The sequence below is a fragment of the Mesoplodon mirus genome (genome assembly GCF_964341445.2).
Source record: "Mesoplodon mirus genome assembly, chromosome: 2".
In the NCBI taxonomy this organism is placed as follows: domain Eukaryota; kingdom Metazoa; phylum Chordata; class Mammalia; order Artiodactyla; family Ziphiidae; genus Mesoplodon; species Mesoplodon mirus.
The window spans coordinates 65,228,422-65,247,172 of NC_138977.1; the positions used below are offsets into that span (position 1 = coordinate 65,228,422).

The 18,751-nt window shown below is 49.8% G+C and overlaps 1 protein-coding gene across 1 annotated transcript in view; it reads right to left on the reverse strand.

The window, feature by feature from the left end:
• Positions 1-1,975: 1,975 nt before the first annotated feature.
• The window catches only part of POLR3A (RNA polymerase III subunit A), a 53,292-nt gene continuing 36,516 nt past the window's right edge, over positions 1,976-18,751 (reverse strand). Inside the window, exons 21-31 of the mRNA XM_082629384.1 lie at positions 18,011-18,124; positions 13,318-13,404; positions 13,148-13,230; positions 12,019-12,189; positions 10,819-10,912; positions 10,532-10,624; positions 9,719-9,883; positions 9,049-9,213; positions 8,741-8,872; positions 6,949-7,081; positions 1,976-5,074 (exon numbers count right to left, since the gene is read on the reverse strand). Of these exons, the coding sequence (XP_082485510.1) occupies positions 4,926-5,074; positions 6,949-7,081; positions 8,741-8,872; positions 9,049-9,213; positions 9,719-9,883; positions 10,532-10,624; positions 10,819-10,912; positions 12,019-12,189; positions 13,148-13,230; positions 13,318-13,404; positions 18,011-18,124 (1,386 nt within the window). The 3' untranslated portion in view covers positions 1,976-4,925. The remainder of the gene's footprint in view (positions 5,075-6,948; positions 7,082-8,740; positions 8,873-9,048; positions 9,214-9,718; positions 9,884-10,531; positions 10,625-10,818; positions 10,913-12,018; positions 12,190-13,147; positions 13,231-13,317; positions 13,405-18,010; positions 18,125-18,751) is intronic.

The following is an 18,751-nucleotide window of genomic DNA, read 5'->3' on the forward strand; positions in this document are numbered from 1 at the left end:
TGCATAATCATGTTGAAACTCACAATGGCCCTATGAGTTAGGTACCAATAAATGGCATTCCTATCTTATAAATGAGTGAGGCAAAGAGGTTAAGTCATTAGCTCAAGGCCACCAGAAAAAAAGGGGAAATTTTGATTTGAATTCCAAGAGTCTGAACCCAGGCTCTTAACCACAAGACAACCCTGACAACCTGATCAGATGATAAACCCCATGCATGCAGGGACTTTCTCTGAGGGCTCAGGACACCACCTGGCACAGAACAAAAGCGTAATATCCACTTATTAACTCTACATTGGTGGTGGGATAAGGATAGCTGCATCCTTTCCCAGTAACTACAGTCTCACGTCCTCTGCTCAGGGCACACCCTCCAAAATCCAGGCCCAAGGGAAGGCCAAATGGGGCATGGAGGGCCTATATGAAAGGGTTGGAACCTGAGGGCTGTGCTGGTTCAGAGGGACCATTCTCTGCCCTGGTGAGGCCTGATGTACTGAGCCCGCCCAAAGGAGCCAGGCCCTCAATTCTGCATTTTTTTAAAAATTATTTTTTAAATTGGAGTATAGTTGCTTTACACTGCTATGTCAGTTTCTGCTGTATAGCAGTGAATCAGCAATATATATATATATATATATATATATATATATATATATATATATATATATATATCTCCTCTTTTTTGGATTTCCTTCCCATTTAGGTCACCACAGAGCACTGAGTAGAGTTCCCTGTGTTATACAGTAGATTCTCATTAGTTATCTATTTTATACGTAGTATCAATAGTATATATATGTCAATCCCAATCTCCCAATTCATCCCACACCCCCTTCTCTACATCTGTTTCTGCTTTGCAAATAAGATCTTTACCATTTTTCCAGATTCCGCATATATGCATTAATACACGATATTTTTCTCTTACTTCACTCTGTATGACAGTCTCTAGGTCCATCCACGTCTCTGCAAATTGCACAATTCCGTTCATTTTTATGGCTGAGTAATATTCCATTGTGTATAGGCACCCCATTTTCTTTATCCATTCATCTGTTGATGGACATTTAGGTTGCTTCCATGTCCTGGCTATTGTAAATAGTGCTGCAATGGACATTGGGGAGCATATATCATTTTGAACTATGGTTTTCCCTAGATATATGCCCAGTAGTGGAGTTGCTAGGTCATATGGAATTTTGCAGCTTTAACCCTACCCTGTGCTGGACACATTTTTATCAAGTTTGCTCCACCCCCTTCTGCTGAAGAATTCTTTTTAGATGCGTTAGTATCAGATTTACCTGTTTTGTCTACTGCTGTACCTATGACAAGACTCTGGACATAGCAGGCCTTTACTAGTCAAATGAATGAAAGAACCGTTAAGCTAGACACCTGATCCTGGCCAGGTGGCATCTTCAGGGCACGGGTGTGGAGGACACTTTGCTGCGTCCCACTGGGTTTGAATTAGCTACACTGGGGGCGGGGGGCGCTGGGTGCTCACTGCTTACCTCTAGAGGCTGGCTTGTGGCGGGAACATTATCTTGGGAGTTACAGCTCCCATGTATCCCAATCACCCTGTTTCACAACCCACAGGGATGAACTGCTACACTTTTTTGTATAACAAGTTTTCTTCTTTTGAGTTTTGGTAGAAAAAGAGAGTTCTGCCAAGAGACAACAAAAATTCAAGAAAAATAATCATTCCATAGTGTCAGATTCAATCAGACGTGAATCAATGTGAATACAAATGGATAAACCCTGAAATAGAAACACAGCACTGTAAGTTATTTAACTCTGACACAGACTCTTTGAAAGACTCCGGAATGTCTCTTCTGCCCCCAAAGTCTTGAACAAAGTGGGGAGAATGGGGGGATAGGGGGTGGGGACTGTAACTGAGTCAATCGCTATTTCGATCCCCTGGTACGTAGGATGGAAAAACGGTCAAGAACTGGACAGATCACCAGTCAGAAACATGTGTCTGTTAATGGATGAGACGGAATTTAAATGTGTTTTTCTTATTTCTTCCAAACAGGCCAGAATAAAATCCTAACCTTCTACTGAGCTCACTCCTGAGAACACACTGCTATCTGGTGTTTGAGTTCGGCGCTTGCACAAAGCCCGAGGCCAGGGCAGGGCAGATGGTCACATTAGGGACAATTTTAACTCCCACCCCTGGGACGCACGGTGGAGAGCCTGGGGTAGGGTTTACTGGCCAGCGCTCCCTATGGGCCCAGCAGGGCTGGCAGCACCACGAGGATATCTCACTCCTCACTGGGGGTGTGCCCCTTCCCGGAACCTGTGCTGGCCTGAACCCGACCCCGGGCCTGCAGCCACTGCAATTACAGGTCTCATGCAGGGAGTCAGGGAGTGCTCGCGGAGGCAGGAGGCTCCTGGCGGTGCTGCCTTTATTTAAAAAAAATTTTTTTTGGCCACCCACAACGGGTGGCATGTGGGATCTTAGTTGCCTGACCAGGGATGGAACCCGTGCCCCCTGCAAGGGAAAGCGCAGTCCTAACCACTGGACGGCCAGGGAAGTCCCAGTGCCGCCTTTATTACTCACAGCAGCACATGGATGCCACGGTCCCTCCCCCCACCACTTCACGTATGTGTCAAACAGAGCAAGGTGGGCGTCGGTGTTCCCTCCCGCCACCCAATTCCACCCTCCCTGGCCCTTGCGTGGATTCCAGCAGTCCTGGATCTGATCAGGCCTGCAGCTTACTTCCCAGGTGAGTTTTCAGGAAGCCAGCCGTGTGGCTCTGTGGCTCTTGGCAGGTAGGGTGAGAGCAGAGTCCGTGGTGAGGCTTCATGGGGCAACCCTGAGTAAGTGTGTTAATGGACTCAACACTTCGTTTTCAACCAGGCCACCTTAGTTCAGAGGTGTGTGTGTGGGGCTGAAGGTGAAAAATGGCCTTTTTTTCACATCACTGGCACCCTAAGAGAAGTCTGTAGGTTAACCTCATGGGCGTGGGGATCAAACAAATTTTAACAGAATTTAAGCCTGAGCATTGCTGAAGTCACTCAGGTCAGGAATTCCTAACTCAAAATCACGTCACTATGGGAGGGAAAGCACTCATCCCAAACACAGACCCAAGAACCAAGGGTTACGCTAACTGCCTTAGTGGCATTAACTCAGAACCTGGGGAGTCAACTAGGGAATGACCAAAGAAGGTAGGTACATTATATTGCTTGAATTCTTTGACTCTCCCCTACTTTTTCTTTTACCACATCCATCTCTTTAATCATCCATTTTCTTGCTCAACAGATGCCCATCTCTTTGGTTTGTGCTGTTGTTTCTTCCAGTGGCTTGATACACTGAGATGAACAGGCTGTCATTTCAGAAGTAGACCTTCCTTCTCAAGTGCACAGAGCCAGAAAGCAGGGTCAAAGCCCCACTTTTCACTATCGTCTCACTTCCAACCAAGCAGCCTTGGTTTTCCAAGGCCTCATGGGAGGGAAGGAAGAGCCAGAGCGAATAAACTTGGCTCTGGGCAGGGAAAGAAGGAGGACAGGATCCATGGAACGTTCTCCAGAGGGAGTAGATCTGCAGCTGCCGCAGTTCCTTCTCTGTGGCCCTGGGCCAATCCCCAGGAGCAAATTCAGCACAAAGAACCACCGTCTCCAGAAGCAAACCCCTGTGCTCTCTGAAGACAAGTTACACACATTTCTTTCCTATGTTGCACAAAACCCCCTCATAAGCCTTGAAAAACCCACCAGTGATGGTGCAGTCACTGGCAGAAGCCCAAGCAGGCAGTTAAACATAGGTTTTCCCAGGATGCCCTGTTGGTTCTCTCCTCATAGCCCGACGTGTGCTTTCTATTGTCACAGATGTCCTCTTTGAGGAGCCTGATGTGCCACCTGGGGCGCATTCCCAACCCTAGCTGGCACCCACCCCTGTGCAGGCCTTCGCCCTTCCTGTCTGGGTGACCACTTCAGCCCCGAGAGCTGGTGTCTGCTTGCACCCTCTGGGACCCTCTCCCGCCACTCCCCTGGGACACTTTCTAGGCCCCCAGCTCTGCAATTGCCCCGCGTGCTCTTCGGCCGCAGGTGGCAGGGCACACATGCAGATTCCGCAGGAGGGTGTGGATGCCGCCCAGGTGGTGTGTGGGCCTGGACCAGCCTCACTCCTCATCTCTGCGTACACGACAGTCCCCACCTCAGCAGGCCCCACGCTCCAGCGAGGCGTCTCCAGGCCATGAAGGATGGGTTTGCATCTTGTCATGAGGTTGAGCCCCAACTATGGGGGTCGGAAGTCGACAAAAAGAGGGTAGCTGGGAGGTCTGCAAAAGACGTTTCAGAGCAGCGTGGCCTCACGACAGTTCCAGCTCAGTTACAAATCCTACACGGTCCCATTTGCTTAACCAGTTTTTCCAGTGACACTTCAAAGCTGGCTTTCTTGGTTTCTATAGCTTCTTGGTTTCAAAAGGAAAACCAAAATAATAAAAACTCCAAATTCTTCAAAGTGGACAAATAAATAATAGTAACAATATTTACATTAGTATGTCACACTTGGAGATTGCAGCATGACTGGGGAACGGAAGAACTGAGAATGTGCCCTGGTCCTGGGGCTTAGACCTGGCTCCCGGTCAGGGTGGGACACCTCTCTGAGTGGACAGAGGGACAGGTGAGGTGGGAACGAGCAAAGATTCTGGGCTGGGGGCTCCTCAAGTCCAGGGAGGTGGAGTGGGCAGGAGGTGCTGAGCTGTCCCTAGATTAATTAGGTTTCAAACAAACAGACAAATCCCGGTTCTCCCCAGCAAGCACTGGGCTGGGGTCTGGGTCACTGGCTGAGTTGCTCCGAGGATGCCGGGGGCCTTCTCTGACTGCCAGCATAGTGGGGATGGCAGGGCCTCGGTCCTGGGGAGCACAAAGCTCACGAGTCAGCTGCTGGCCTCCAGCCCCTTTCCAGACGACAAGGAGCCGAGGTCAGGAACGGTCCCCTCTTCCCTGGACTATGTGACAAGGGGGATGTGGAATTCGTTTGTGTCGAAGATCAGGGGCCTCCTGGGAGGGCTTGGGTCCCTGTCAGCCTTGTGGAGCAGCTTGAAGAGCCCGGTTCCAATGTTCATGGGGATCCCCATGATGATGCATTCAGACACCCCTGAAACCAACCAGAAAGGATGTTAGAGGGCTTCTCGACACACGGGTAGGTTTTCAGGACAGAGAGACTACTGACTTGGGAGTCAGAAACTGGGCTTGGAGTCCCAGCCCCACTACACATCGATGGATTGAATCCGGGCTGCTCGCTTCACGCCTCATCTATAGATGCCGAAGGCACGGCATGGCGCTCCTGGACGGGTTGGGGGAAGTCCAGCGAAGGGCAGTGCCCGCTCACAGCACCGCTGCTGGCTCAGAGGTCTCTCCATCTGAGCCAAAGGCACCGTGTGGGCCTCACCTTCATGAGCACTATACTCAGACAGCAGGGATATACTGAATGACACTCGGGAAACCCCAAGTTTGCCACCCAGCACTTCCTTAACTTAGGGCCCAGGAGACAAGCAAATGGGATCATAGTAAGCAGATGCCAATCCCCCTGGAGACAGCAGCAGAGACTTGTTCCCTGCGCCCAGGGGTCAGGGCGGCTTAACAGAACCCCAATCTCGGAGTCCACAGACTGAAAAAGAGACACTCGGAAGGCAGGGCCCTCGTAGAGTGACAGGAGTAAGGCGACAGTGCAGATTCTCCAAGCTCCTTTTCAGATTTTTAAGATCTAAGTGTTGGGCTCTGCGTCAGGCTTCTGGTTTTACAACAAGCAAGTGTGTACCTGCTATGTTCTGGGCTTTGTGCTATCAGGGCACCAGAGAGGCAAACAACCAAACTAAAAACCAACACGTAGTAAGGGCTGACACTGAGTTACAACATTTAAAGGACCAGGAGATTTCAAAGCTGGGGTAGGGTGACCACACTAGGTGCCCAGAGGGGTCAGTGGTGGAGAAGGGGCGGTGGGCGGGGCCACAGCAGGCCAGCAGCAAAGACCAGGCTCAGCATCCTGGTGGTAGAGCTGGGGAGCTGGGTCTCAGCCCTGCTGTCAAGCAGACTCGCTCTTATTTTTGCCTTGGCCTTGCCCTTCTCCTGCCCCAATCTCTGCTCCCTTTTCTTTCCTTTTACCTTTCATTATCTTAAAGAATTATGTAATTTCTCTTTCCCTCTATTTGCAACCTGTGCCCCTTGGGAAAGAAAGAGTTAATCTCAGGAGCAAAAAATAGGCATATACTGACTGGGGCCCCACCTGACCGTCGTCTTGGGTGGCCAATCCACACAAGGAGGTGAGAGGGGGAAATGGCCACTAGGAAGCAGAGCTCTGGTGGCGGGGACGAAGGCCAGGCCTGGCGTCGCTGCTGGAGCCCCAGGCCCTCACAAACTCCCACCTCAGGACACAGGGTCTTGCTGCGGCACGAGAAAGGCTAGAGCAAAGTGGGCACTCCGGGTGGGCAGGGATGTGCTGTGACAGCCGCCCCTTGGGCTCCCTCTCCCCCAGGCCCGTCAGAGAGGCGCTGTGTGGTGGGAGAGGAGGCTAGCGCAGGGCAAGACACTCACCACAGGCGAGTCAGTTCCCTCGGTCTTCTCACCGAGAAAGGGTTCGATACCTGCGCCTCACTGATGTGCTGAGACACCATACGAGGTGCCCAGCACAGGCGTGCTGGCTGCCTTGCTCAGGAAGTCAGGACAGTGGGTGCCTGGCGCAGGATCGGAGTGGCCGACTGTAATTCTGAGGACTAGAAAATCCCTACATGCCCAGCGGCGATCTTTTCTCTGTACTGACAGAGAAGCCTTCTACAAATGTGTGGGATGCAGGCTGCCACAGTCAGGCTTTGGAGATAAAAGATAGGTCAGTTCCAATTCCATGATCTGTGACTTTATTCTTAAGTAAAAGCTCTGCCTGCTCAGTTTCTCCACCTCCTGAGAAGCCCCGGCCATGGTCTAAGCTGCATCAACAAAGGCCTCTGGGGAGGCTGCTACGAACACCAAACCTACCACACACGGAGTCCTTCTGCCCGAAGTAGGCGGCGTCAAAGAGGTGGTCGGCTGTCTTCTCAAAGGAGGCCAGCATCAGCACGCTCTCCTTCATCTTGGCCAGGCCAAACCTAGTAATGCCCAGGACTTCACCCTGCGCCACGGGAGAGAGAGCCAGAGTGGTACTCATGCCACTTACAAAACGCATGCCCCGCCTTCCCTCAACAGAAGCAGCAAAAATCAGCAGAGCCGCAAGTCAGAATCTCAGGTTTAAACAGAATCCTAACAGCTATCTGTCCCACCTGTGTCCCTCTGAGGCCATCAGCCACTGACAACACAGATCCTTACACTCACAGCCGGGTGCCATTGGAACAAAGAATTAAGAACTGAGAAGTAAAGAGTGGATATATGTATATGTATAACTGACTCACTTTGCTGTACAGCAGAAACTAACAAACATTGTAAATCAACTATACTCCAATAAAAATTAATTAAAAAAAGAACTGAAAAGTAGGGAATTCCCTGGAGGTCCAGTGGTTAGGACTCTGCGCTTTCACTGCTGAGGGTCTGGGTTCAATCCCTGGTTGGGGAACTAAGATCCTGCAAGCTGCACAGCATGGTCAAAAAAAAAAATCCCTGAAAAGTAGAATTAAGAATCTAACTTTTAAAAGTTAGAGTACTTCTGGGCTTCCCTGGTGGCGCAGTGGTTGAGAGTCCGCCTGCCGATGAAGGGGACACGGGTTCATGCCCCAGTCCGGGAAGATCCCGTATGCCGCGGAGCGGCTGGGCCCGTGAGCCATGGCCGCTGAGCCTGTGCGTCTGGAGCCTGTGCTCCGCAACGGGAGAGGTCACAACAGTGAGAGGCCCGCGTATAGCCAAAAGAAAAAAGAAAAAAGAAAAAAGAAAAGTTAGGTGCTTCTGAAGATGTTTCTTATGGTTCAAAGAACTCAAAACTCAAATAATTTAAAAGCCTCAAGGTAGAAAAAGAGTTATGTAAATTTAGGTGCTTTCATCTAAAGGTATGTTGTGCCATCATTAAAAAAGTGTATTTATAAAACTATGTAACAACATGGAAAACATTTATAATGTTAGAAAAAAGTCAGAATAAAAATGACATGCTCGGGACCTCCCTGGTGGTGCAGTGGTTAAGAATCCGCTTGCCAATGCAGGGGACATGGGTTCAAGCCCTGGTCCGGGAAGATCCCATATGCCGCGGAGCAACTACGCCCGTGCGCCACAACTACTGAGCCTGTGCTCTAGAGCCCGTGAGCCACAACTACTGAGCCCGCGTGCCACAACTACTGAAGCCCGCAAGCCTAGAGCCCGTGCTCCCCAACAAGAGAAGCCACCGCAATGAGAAGCTCGCGTACCACAATGAAGAGTAGCCCGCACTCGCCGCAACTAGAGAAAGACGCGCGCAGCAACGAAGACCCAGCACGGCCAGAAATACCAACCTCAGTTCCCCCCTCAGGTTATGGTAACTTGTTCTTTAACCTGGAAATGGCTACAGAAGAAGTGTGATGAATGGGTTTAACAGGGAATAAACCTCAGTTTGCCATGGAATCCTTGGGCTTTTGGCAATGGCTAGTTTTCTTTTAGGATAAAATTTCTAAAAAGGACAAAAACCATGTTCTGTCTCCTGCCACGAGGTTGAAATTTTCACGCTGGAATTTTAACAGTATGCCCAATCCTGACCACTGTACCTCGGTCTTGGGGTAACGGTGGTCATCACAGTTGGGCACGCTACGTGTCCTACAAGCTTTGTGCTCCCGAAACTGGGTTTGCGACGCCTGGCTGCCAGGCCCCCACGAACCTTGTAGGTCATGAGGTCAGAGAGCAGCATCACATGCCGCCGGTCGATGCTCATGCCGTGGTTGACCATCGTGTACTGGATTTCGTTGATGATAGTCGTCCGGGCAGCTTCGATGCCCAGGGTTTTCTCCACCTGCGGAGGGCCAGGATGAGCAGAGGCAGCCACGTCCTCCTCTACCCTGCAGCTCCTGGCACCCTGTGCCCTTCCCCAGAGATGGGAGTGCAGACCAAGAGCAAACGGCAGGGTCGGAGGAGCGTGCCAGGAGGGAGACGGGATGACTGCAAGGTGCCCCTGGCCGTAAGCAGTACCTCATACGTGTTGTTAGAGGTAGTTCGGGTGCCCTTCACACCGTGGGTGGCCATGACTGCCCGCAGGTTATCACCCTCCACCAGGAGCTTGTACTTCTCCTTTCCGCTCTGCTCGTCGATGTGGATGACAGCTCGGGACACCTCCGGGATGCCCTGCACCACCACCTGGACTCACAGACAGATAAGGCTCCAGACCCCGCAGTGCCTGCGGCCCCCACCCACCCAGGAGCCTGGGAAACCACAGTGGCTGTGAGAACTGGGAACGTCATGGCCTGGGTTTGTGACCTTGATCACCCCATTTTCAGAGGTGATTGTCAGCAACATGCCAAACTTGGGAGTGCCTGTGTGCTGCTCTAGTGGTTGGGGGGAAGCAGAAGCTCAGGGGACCATGCCCCCTTCCACCACCAGTTTTATGAAAGAACAAAGAGAAACCCAGAACAGGCAGAGTTGGTGAGGCAGTGCTAAGAAGGAAACCGGAACCTGCCTGACTCCTTAGGGGTGTAGCGAAGAAACGAAGAAACAGGGCGCCACCCTCGGTCTCAGCAGTGACAACGCCCTTGTGGCTTCCTGACACCCGACTCTTCAGGTTAGAGGTAAGCGCGGTCCCTCCCTTTATGCATCTCCAGGTATTAGGCCAGACGCGGTCCTGGAGAGGTGACCTGTGTCTCACCTTGGGGAGATCCTCTTTCAGAAACTGCAGCACGTAGTACATGGAGCTCTTGCTGTTCTCTCGGGGGGTGACACACACCACAGCCTCACCATGCACGGCCACGTCGCCAGGCTTCACGCGGAGCTTGGACATGCAGATGGAATACCTCACCGTCTCAGCGTTCACCTGTGAGGGGCCGCACACCCAGGACATTACTAGCAGAGTTTGGAGGCTGCAGTTCCAGTGTTTCTTGGTCTTTTTGCATCGTTGCCCCTCTAAGAAGCCTTTTCAGTCACTTTTCCCCCGATCTCTCTCCACACCACGATATTTTAATACCGGAGATATACTGTGTATTTATGTGCCGTAATGTATACCTCTGCCTTATTCATTAAAGAGTAGATCCCCCCCCCCCAACCCTTTTTTTGCCATTGCTACCTGCACATAAACACCAATGATAATTAAGCCAGGTCAATCCACTCATCCAAAAACATCTCCTGAGCCAGCCAGGTACTGTGCTGGGGGCCCGCAGGTGAGTAAGACACAGCCGGCACTACGGTCCTTCCAGATGCTGTAATGCTGTTATCACAGCAAATGGGTATTATGGCCTGCACAAAACCTCCACTAATTTCCTGTGTGTCCCTGAGTGGCAATCTCTGTGCTGGGGTCAGGCGTAGAGAGAAAATGTGAAGGTACAACAGACTCACGGAACAGACACTGAGTGAAAGCCTCTGCAGGGTTTCCTGTGCCTTGCATAGCTCTTGACCTAGTTTATCAGCGCCTATCTTGGGGCTAAAAGAGGATGACTTCCGCCACGCATTTAATTACGTGACTCACTTCCAGCCTCAGAAGTCTGATCCGTTCCAGGGAGAGCTTGACGAGAATAAAGCAATCGTCCGGAAGAAACACTTCTTCAATATACTCTGAAATCTGTGGTGTCAAAAGATCAGAATGTTCATCAGTCACTTTCCCTTCCCTCAGAGCATCCAAGGCTCACTCTATTTTTTTAAGGATACAGAGCAGTGTGGACACACTGACTAGTAAATCCACTGCAAGTGGTTCTTACGCTTACTGGCAACGCTGCTGGTTTAGTTTTCTTATTGTTAAGAGGGATTTCTTCTTACCTCTCCCAAGAGGGTTTTCTCAATTCTCCCTTTCACGAGGCGAGCGTAATCTGCATCGTCGTCCTTGTCCAGCTGTGCTGTGATGATTGGAGTGCTATGGGAAGTAAGGGCAAATGATGACAGCACAAGGAATGGGGCTGTTTGAAGAACACCGCTTTGTTAAGCCCGGGTACCACTTGCAGTTGTAATGTTAACGGCAACCGCAATGTACTGAGCATTTACTGGAGTCAGGCACGCCACTGAGGGCTTCACATACACGTGCTCACGAGGCAGCCCACTCGATCAGTCACTGAGTGACTTTCAGAACATTCTTCCTGGCCAAGCGAACCTACCTTTTCCTCTTTGGGCCTAATGAGTAGTTATTTCGGCTCTGTTCCCTGAGTAAACTGACCCTTCGTGTACTGCAGCTTCCTCCACTTCCAGTGCCACCCCTACAATCTCCTCTTCAGGACACCTCCAGCTCCTCCAACCACCAGCTAGGAGCGTCCATCCTCGCTGTCCTGGACAGCATCCCCCGAACGCACATTCCTGGGAGATCTGACCCACCTAGAGGAGGCAGGCAGAACTCCTGCCACCCTGGACGTCTACAGGTGCTGTTCTAGAACCAAGTACAGCTTTCTTTCATTTAATGTTATACTGTCATTTCGTTAGACTCGGATCAGAGGTGAAACATGATTTTGTCACTGAATGCACTATAAGGTATTTCTATCTTTCCTAGTCTCACATCACCCACAAATCCTATCATGAAATCACCGGGGCGGGGGTGTGGGCGGACTGGGAGTGTGTCACAGAATATGACCATAGCTCAAGTGGTAGACACGTTAGTCAGGCCTAGTGAGGCTGGGAATAATGACATCAAAAGGATGAAATCTACACTGACACATGGTTCCAAGTTTTCCAGGCATTTTTTTTAGGTTTCTCTCTTTCATGTGACTTGTGGCCATAAATTACCATTGCATCAATTTTGACTCTATCCAGTTTGGACTTATTTTTTTCCAGTTTGGGTTTTGTAAAAGGCAAGATATGATTAACACAAGCATGCATCACTCCGGAGTTTGAGAAACTGCCTGCTAGCATCTCTCTCTCTCTCTCTCTCTCTCTCACACACACACACACACACGCACACACCCAAGAGAAACACTGTTTCTCAAGGATCATGACAGGTGAGTGTGAGAACAAGAGGGACACGGAGGTGGGCACCTGATGGCCTTGGAAGCGTTGATGATCTCTTTGATGCGGGGCACACCCAGGGTGATGTTCATGGAGGCCACACCCGCGAAGTGGAAAGTCTTCAGGGTCATCTGGGTGCCCGGCTCGCCAATGCTCTGGGCACAGAGTGCGCCCACGGCAGAACCTGGCTCCATCTGTGCCCTGAAAGGACAAGGTAGGGATGAAAAATCCAGTAAAATTGCTAAGGAGACGGGGATGAAATGTACAGCGTGGGAAATACAGACAATAATGATGTAATATCTTTGTATGGTGGCAGATGGTAACGAGGCTTATCGTGGTGATCCTTTTGCAATATACAGAAATATCGAATCGCTATGTTGTGCACCTGGAACTTGCACAGTGTTGTAGATCAACTATACTTCAATTAAAAAGAAAAAACCAAAAAAAAAAAAAAAAAAAAAAAGAAAAAACCAGGGAATTCCCTGGCAGTCCAGTGGTTAGGACTCCAAACTTTCACTGCCAGGGCTCGGGTGGGCCCAGGTTCAATCCCTGGTTGGGGAACTGGAAGTAAGATCCTGCAAGCCTCACGATGCAAGGGGGAAAAAGAAAGGGGGGCCAAAAAAGACAAAACCAAAAACTGCTGGGGAGGCTTCTGATTATCTCCTTTCAACAGAAAAAATACAGATGCCATCAGGGCCAGGAAGGAATTGGCAAGGACCCAGGCTAGGCTTGTGATAGAGGAAGAGCCTGGCACAAATCAGTTACAGGTGCAGATGAGGGGACGTGGTGCTCAGAGGGGTCCGATGATGACAGTGAATACTGAGGGGCTACCGGTGGTCAGCGTGGGATGACTGGAGAAGATCTGAGAGCTCTGCTAACAACTGGTACTGAAGGTGGACAGAGCAGCTGGCAATTGCCAAATATATCGGTAGTTTCTCTGTGGGGAGAGGGCAGTCGGAAATTTCTTTGCAATTTTTCCACATCTTGGAGCACCCAGCCTGTCTACCCACTGGAGTCCCTAGGGAAGTGGTGACAGGACCTGCTCAATGCTGGCAGTCAGTAAGCGGTGTGGGTGCAGGATTTTGTTTCCTGGGGAAACAGGAAGCATACAAGAGACCCACGTGACTGCCTGGCAGTCTAAGACAGTTAGCATCCTTACCTCATGTACTTGTCCCTACACGTCTCCAGAAACTTTTCTATTTGGGTGGGGGTGATCCGGTCCAACTGGTACAGCACCCGGGGCTGGAAGGAAAAAAGCCAAGTATGAGTCAGGGGCTGGCAGCAATGGAAAATACCTCCATGTCCTGACACATCTGGGAGGGCCGTTACCTCTGTTGTGCCGTTATCGTTGATGCCATATTTATCTCGGGTTTTCTTGATCTTCTCAGAAACCTCCTTAACGAATTTTTTTATCTCCTGAAAGATTACACAACAAACATCAGATACATATTTCTCAGCAATTTGGATGACATGATTCGTTTTGTAAACTTCAGTAACGTGACAAGTCCGTCCTATTTTAGTGGCAGCTAAATATGACACTGTAAAGGGTACGAAATGGATACAGGTTCTATTACAAAATGTTTTTCCAAGGAACACGACACACCATCCACACCCCGGACACATCGTTCATTGGTTTAGTGTTTCTAAGGCCTTTTTACTCTGATGATGCTTCATATGTATAGAGTGAAGGCAGGATAGCCTTTCCCACTTGCCACCTTCTCTTCTCTCCCCTGGCACACCCTGCTGCCCACATTCGCGCAGCCCAGAGTAAGTACAATTGAACCACTTGTACTTTTAGTCTCTAGATTGATAACTTTTTGAGGTTTCTTCTGCAGTTGTTCTGGTCAATTTAAATACTACAAAGTATGGTTTTGTAGACACTGTACATTTCAAACACTTGCCTTCATTTCAAAGGAAACACTCCCAAGTCCCAGCTTTGTCTCTGACCCCCAGCTCTGCATTGGTCCCCCATCATGCTCCCTTCCCCGACACAGTCAGAACTTTGTAAGGTCTCCAGGAAACCACTCTCAAAGCTGGAAATGAAACGTCGGCAAATCTGCTGTTCCCATTGTATTTAAGAACAGCACTCTACACCCCCGGACGATGACAAAATGGAGCAAGAAAAAGGTGAAAAGTACATCACGTGGAGGATCCATAGGGCACGGCTAGAGATGACAGGCCTAAGTTTTCTGGAAACTGCTCTAAGGTGAAGACCCATCTGCTTTACAGTTTATAGTGTGTCTGTGAAATGAACCCAGCCTCAAGGTCACTCCTAGAACCAGGATCAGCTAGCATCTCCTCTCGGGGAGTTCTCATGGAGGTTATGGTACGCTTTGATGAACCACACCCATCCGTCCCGCTGCCAGGGGGTCAGCAGCGTGGGACTGACTCTCAGGGCACTTCTCAGGGGAGCTAATGGCACACCCCGTGCAGCGGCAGTGTCCTTCAGAGGCTGCTCACCAGCCGCCCTGGTTCGATCCAGGGGAGTTTGTGAGAATATGGGAAAGGGTGGATAGACTGCACTTCCCCTCAGCAGCCCTCAGGGGAATATAATTCCCCTCAGTTGGTTTTGGACAAATTGTGAGGGCACTCTGGCCAACTACAGGCATCCAGCTGCTCCGCGCGGTAGGCTGAGGGCAGATCCACACACCCGGACGGACCAGTGGGCGGGCCTGAGGACTGGACGCATGCTGTAGTGGCTGCAAAGCCTCACGAGGTCTTGATTCTTGATTCCGAGGCCGGCTGAGGGCAAGTGCAGTCTATCCACCCTTCCTTGTCTCCCAGGAAGACCAGCATGGCTGCCCAGAGTCTGCTCAATCTATACCACATAGTTGAAAACATCACAAGTTTTGTCTGAAACAAATGTTTCAAAAAGCAGACTGAACAGAAGCCCACTTTTGCAAAAACAAAATCCTCTAATGCAGGGGTCCCCGACCCTTGGGCCACGGACCGCTGCCAGTCCGCGGCCTGTTAGGAACCGGGCCGCACAGCAGGAGGTGAGCGGCGGGCGGGCAGGCGAGCGAGCGAAGCTTCATCTGCCGCTCCCCATCGCTCGCATTACTGCCTGAACCTCCCCACCCCCGTCCACGGAAAACCTGTCTTCCACGAAACTGCTCCCTGGTGCTGAAAAGGTTGGGGACTGCTGCCATAAGGCACCTACAGACAGCTTAACACTTAACTAGCCAGGTTTTATCCTAACACTGCAAAAATAAATCTCTTTAGCCTCCCCTAGACTAACGAGCAATTTCTAGTTACCATCTTTTCTGAAAGCAAACCACTAAAACTTCTGAGGCCCACATGGTCCATGTCCACAAGCTCTTCTTAGTCGGCTGCTGCCCAGCCTGGCAAGCTCTCCCTGTGGGGCGGCAGAGCACTGGCCCCATTGCTCCAGAGCAGAGGCCACTCGGGCTGAATAAGGTCAGGGGCTTGGCCAAGACAAGAGGCCCCTCTACAAAGTCAAATGCCTTCTCCACAGTCTGCTCTCAGGGCAGGGGTTTTCTGCAATGTCATCTTTGCCCATGGGGCATTTCAGTCTGTCTCCTAGGAGCCCAGGTGATCAGGGGGCTACGTGGGTGGAATCCACCACACCTTGGCCGCCCCTTGCTCATGAACACAGGTTTCCCATGACTGTCCTTGTTGGTCAACTCTCTTCACTGACAAAGCGTGGAAATACGTGGAGGGTTACCATGCCGCTCAGCCATCATTCTAGGCAGAAAAGACTTTTATTTAAGAAAGGACTTTTACTAATTTACAAGAACTTGAAAATTCTCAAGAGACTCTTTAAAGAGAAACTCTCCAGGCTTACTGATTAATTACAGGTTTGAGGCCACGTTTTCAGATACAGTTAGTTATTACAAACCACGGGTGGAAATTAGAACTGGAGAGGGCAGTGGGACAATCTCTCCTGGTGTGGCTCTGCCTAAAACTGTGAATCTTCAGAAGCGATAATACCCACTTCCACTTAATTTTTCCCCTGTATTATTCAGTTTTAAGAGCCTCCTTTACATGGGTGACATCCTCCCTGAGCCTACTTGTCTAGCTGTGGTTGTGTCCTTTAGGGCGAACTTCCGAAAGCCTTCTTGAACCAGATGTTGCCATTCGATTGCCAGGTGTTCAAGGCACAGGCTAACCAGATGTTGCTGTTCGATTGCCAGAGCCCAAGGCCAAGCAGACCAGGGCATTTTCATCTGAGAAACTCCACACACATGAGCAGTCAAGAGCACACACCTCAAACCATTCCCCAGCTCAGGTGCTGGAAAGGACAGTTTTCAGCTGCCACCCACGTGGACATGCTTCTGGTGGCTTTGCTGAAAGGAATGACTTCCCTTACACAAGAGTTAGGGCAGATATTCTGGAAGTTAGGTTAAAAGGAAAAAAGCTCACTTTTTTGGAAATGGAAACTGAAATAAGCTACTAAGAATTCAGCTGGACCAACCCATGCATACTAAGGGAACTCAGAACACGGCAGCTGGCAGGCAGTTAATCACACAACTGACCAGCAGCTAACTCTCACACTCAGTCCACAGTGCGCCTGTGAGCACAGCTGTCGGCCTCTGGCAGGGCCAGGGCTCAGCACCACCCAGGAGCTGCCTCTGTCTCCTCGGCTCTGACATGGGCCATGGCTGGACAACATTTCAGCAGCTCAGAAAAATCTGCTCTGGCCAGTGGATTTCGGACCCTCTTGGCAAATCTGAGCCCAGATTGTGAGCCACGGGAGGGCGAGGACATGTTCAGTCACCTCTGTGTCCCTGTGATCTGTGGGGCGTACAGCATGAGGGGACGGCTGAACAAGTGCTCACTGAACCCACAAATGCTGCTGGTCAGGGGGTTACCGTCAAACCGCGTCTAAGACAAGAAAACACCAGTCCAAAGTGATGAACAGGGAAGCCCTGTTTGCCAGAACCGGGACAGAAATCTGTGGTCCCCGGGCCTGGCAGACAGCTGGGGTGCAGCAGAACTACTCCTCCACGCTCGGCAGCCACAGCGCGTAAGCACGTTACCTTGTTATATTTCTCATAGCCTGTCTCAGTTAAGGTCTTCAAGGAGAAACAGAAACATAAAAAAGTAAATATAATCGCGAAGAAAGATCAAATCACACTTCTCATTTGTTACTTAAGAAAAAAAAAAAAAGAAAAAGAAAAGCGGTGAAAAAACAAAACCAAAACAAAGGCACTCAGCCTAGCCAGACTCTTAATTTTAAATATCTTAAGATCTGGAAGAGTCTCTTTTTCACCTTTCACATCTTGTCATGGGGAAGAACAGAGTGAAGCGCTTTTAACTAAAACATTCTTATTTATGTTTTTTACTATTTTTATTTTTGATATACTTCAAGGGATACATTTGTGCTATGTATGAATCACCAATCAGTACACAAAGGGAACCAGGTACTGATTCCTGTATCCTTTTGCTTTTTGTTTTGGCCACGCTGCTTTTGATCATAACCATGATTATAAACAGGAAGGAGCAGGTCAGTGAAATAAAAATGAACCAAAAAAACCTTATGAGGATGTCAAGGTAACAGGTCCCTGGAAGAAAATGGAAGGCTGACTCTGTGCATTTCTAACCCATGTTACAGTAAGAAAAAAAACAATTTAAAATGATAATGGTATTAAGTAAATGCTATGACATCATTTATTGTATAAGACACAATAAATGGCATTAAAACAATGCTACTACTATTACAAATGATTGGGATTCAGAACAACCAAGGAAGGAGATGGCCCACAGGATGAAAAAGTGGGTTGTAGGGGGTTGACAGGGACAGGGTTAAAAAAAAGTCAGTTCTCTAACTAAAGCATTTTCCTTCTACCAGGGAAACACTTGCGCAAAAGACAAACTAAGAAAGACATGAGATAAATTCTTTATGTTGACTGCTGAGACTCTGCCTGGGCCAGTCTTAAATTTTTCAACAAGAAACACTCTTACATAAACACCCCCCCAGCTTATAAAGTGCACTGCTGGCACTTGGTGAACAATTCCTTGGTGACAGCAGAGCCGGGTGCATGGCCCCCGCGGAGCTCACCTGCAGGAAGCTGTCCTGGCAGCAGAGAAACTCATTCTTCTTCGTGATGGACTCAGCGGCCAGGAGCAGCTCATTCTTACTGAGAGCAGGCTCGCTCTGGCACGGGAAGACGGCCTTGGGTATCAGAAGGAAACAGAGTGATGTGGGGGGCAGTACTGGAGGAAGGGATTTACAAGAGACAGAACAACCTCACTCAGAGTGAGCTTTTAGCAACCTGTGATGTTTTTTTCTTTCGAAACAAATTGTAGACTCTACCTTTAATATGAAGGTGAAAACGGGATAAACTGATACTCCATCTTACACAAAGGCTTGTGGGCTATTCAGTGGGTATCATGCCATTTCTCCCCAACCTTCACCCCACCCCAGATTTGCACTATAATCACAAATTGTTGTTTTTTAAAAAGAGCCCAGGGCTTCCCTGGTGGCGCAGTGGTTGAGTACACCTGCTGATGCAGGGGACACGGGATCGTGCCCCGGTCCGGGAGGATCCCACATGCCGTGGGGCGGCTGGGCCCGTGAGCCATGGCCGCTGAGCCTGCGCCTCCGGAGCCTGTGCTCCGCAACGGGAGAGGCCACAACAGTGAGAGGCCCACATACCGGAAAAAAAAAAAAAAAAAAAAAAGAGCCCAAAATTTCAAGAGTGAAAATATTCCCCCACCTCCAAGCTCATGGGGTTTCTCCTAAAGTTTTAATGGTTGCACATCACCCTCATGGACGCACCAGTCTGTATCTGACCTGTCC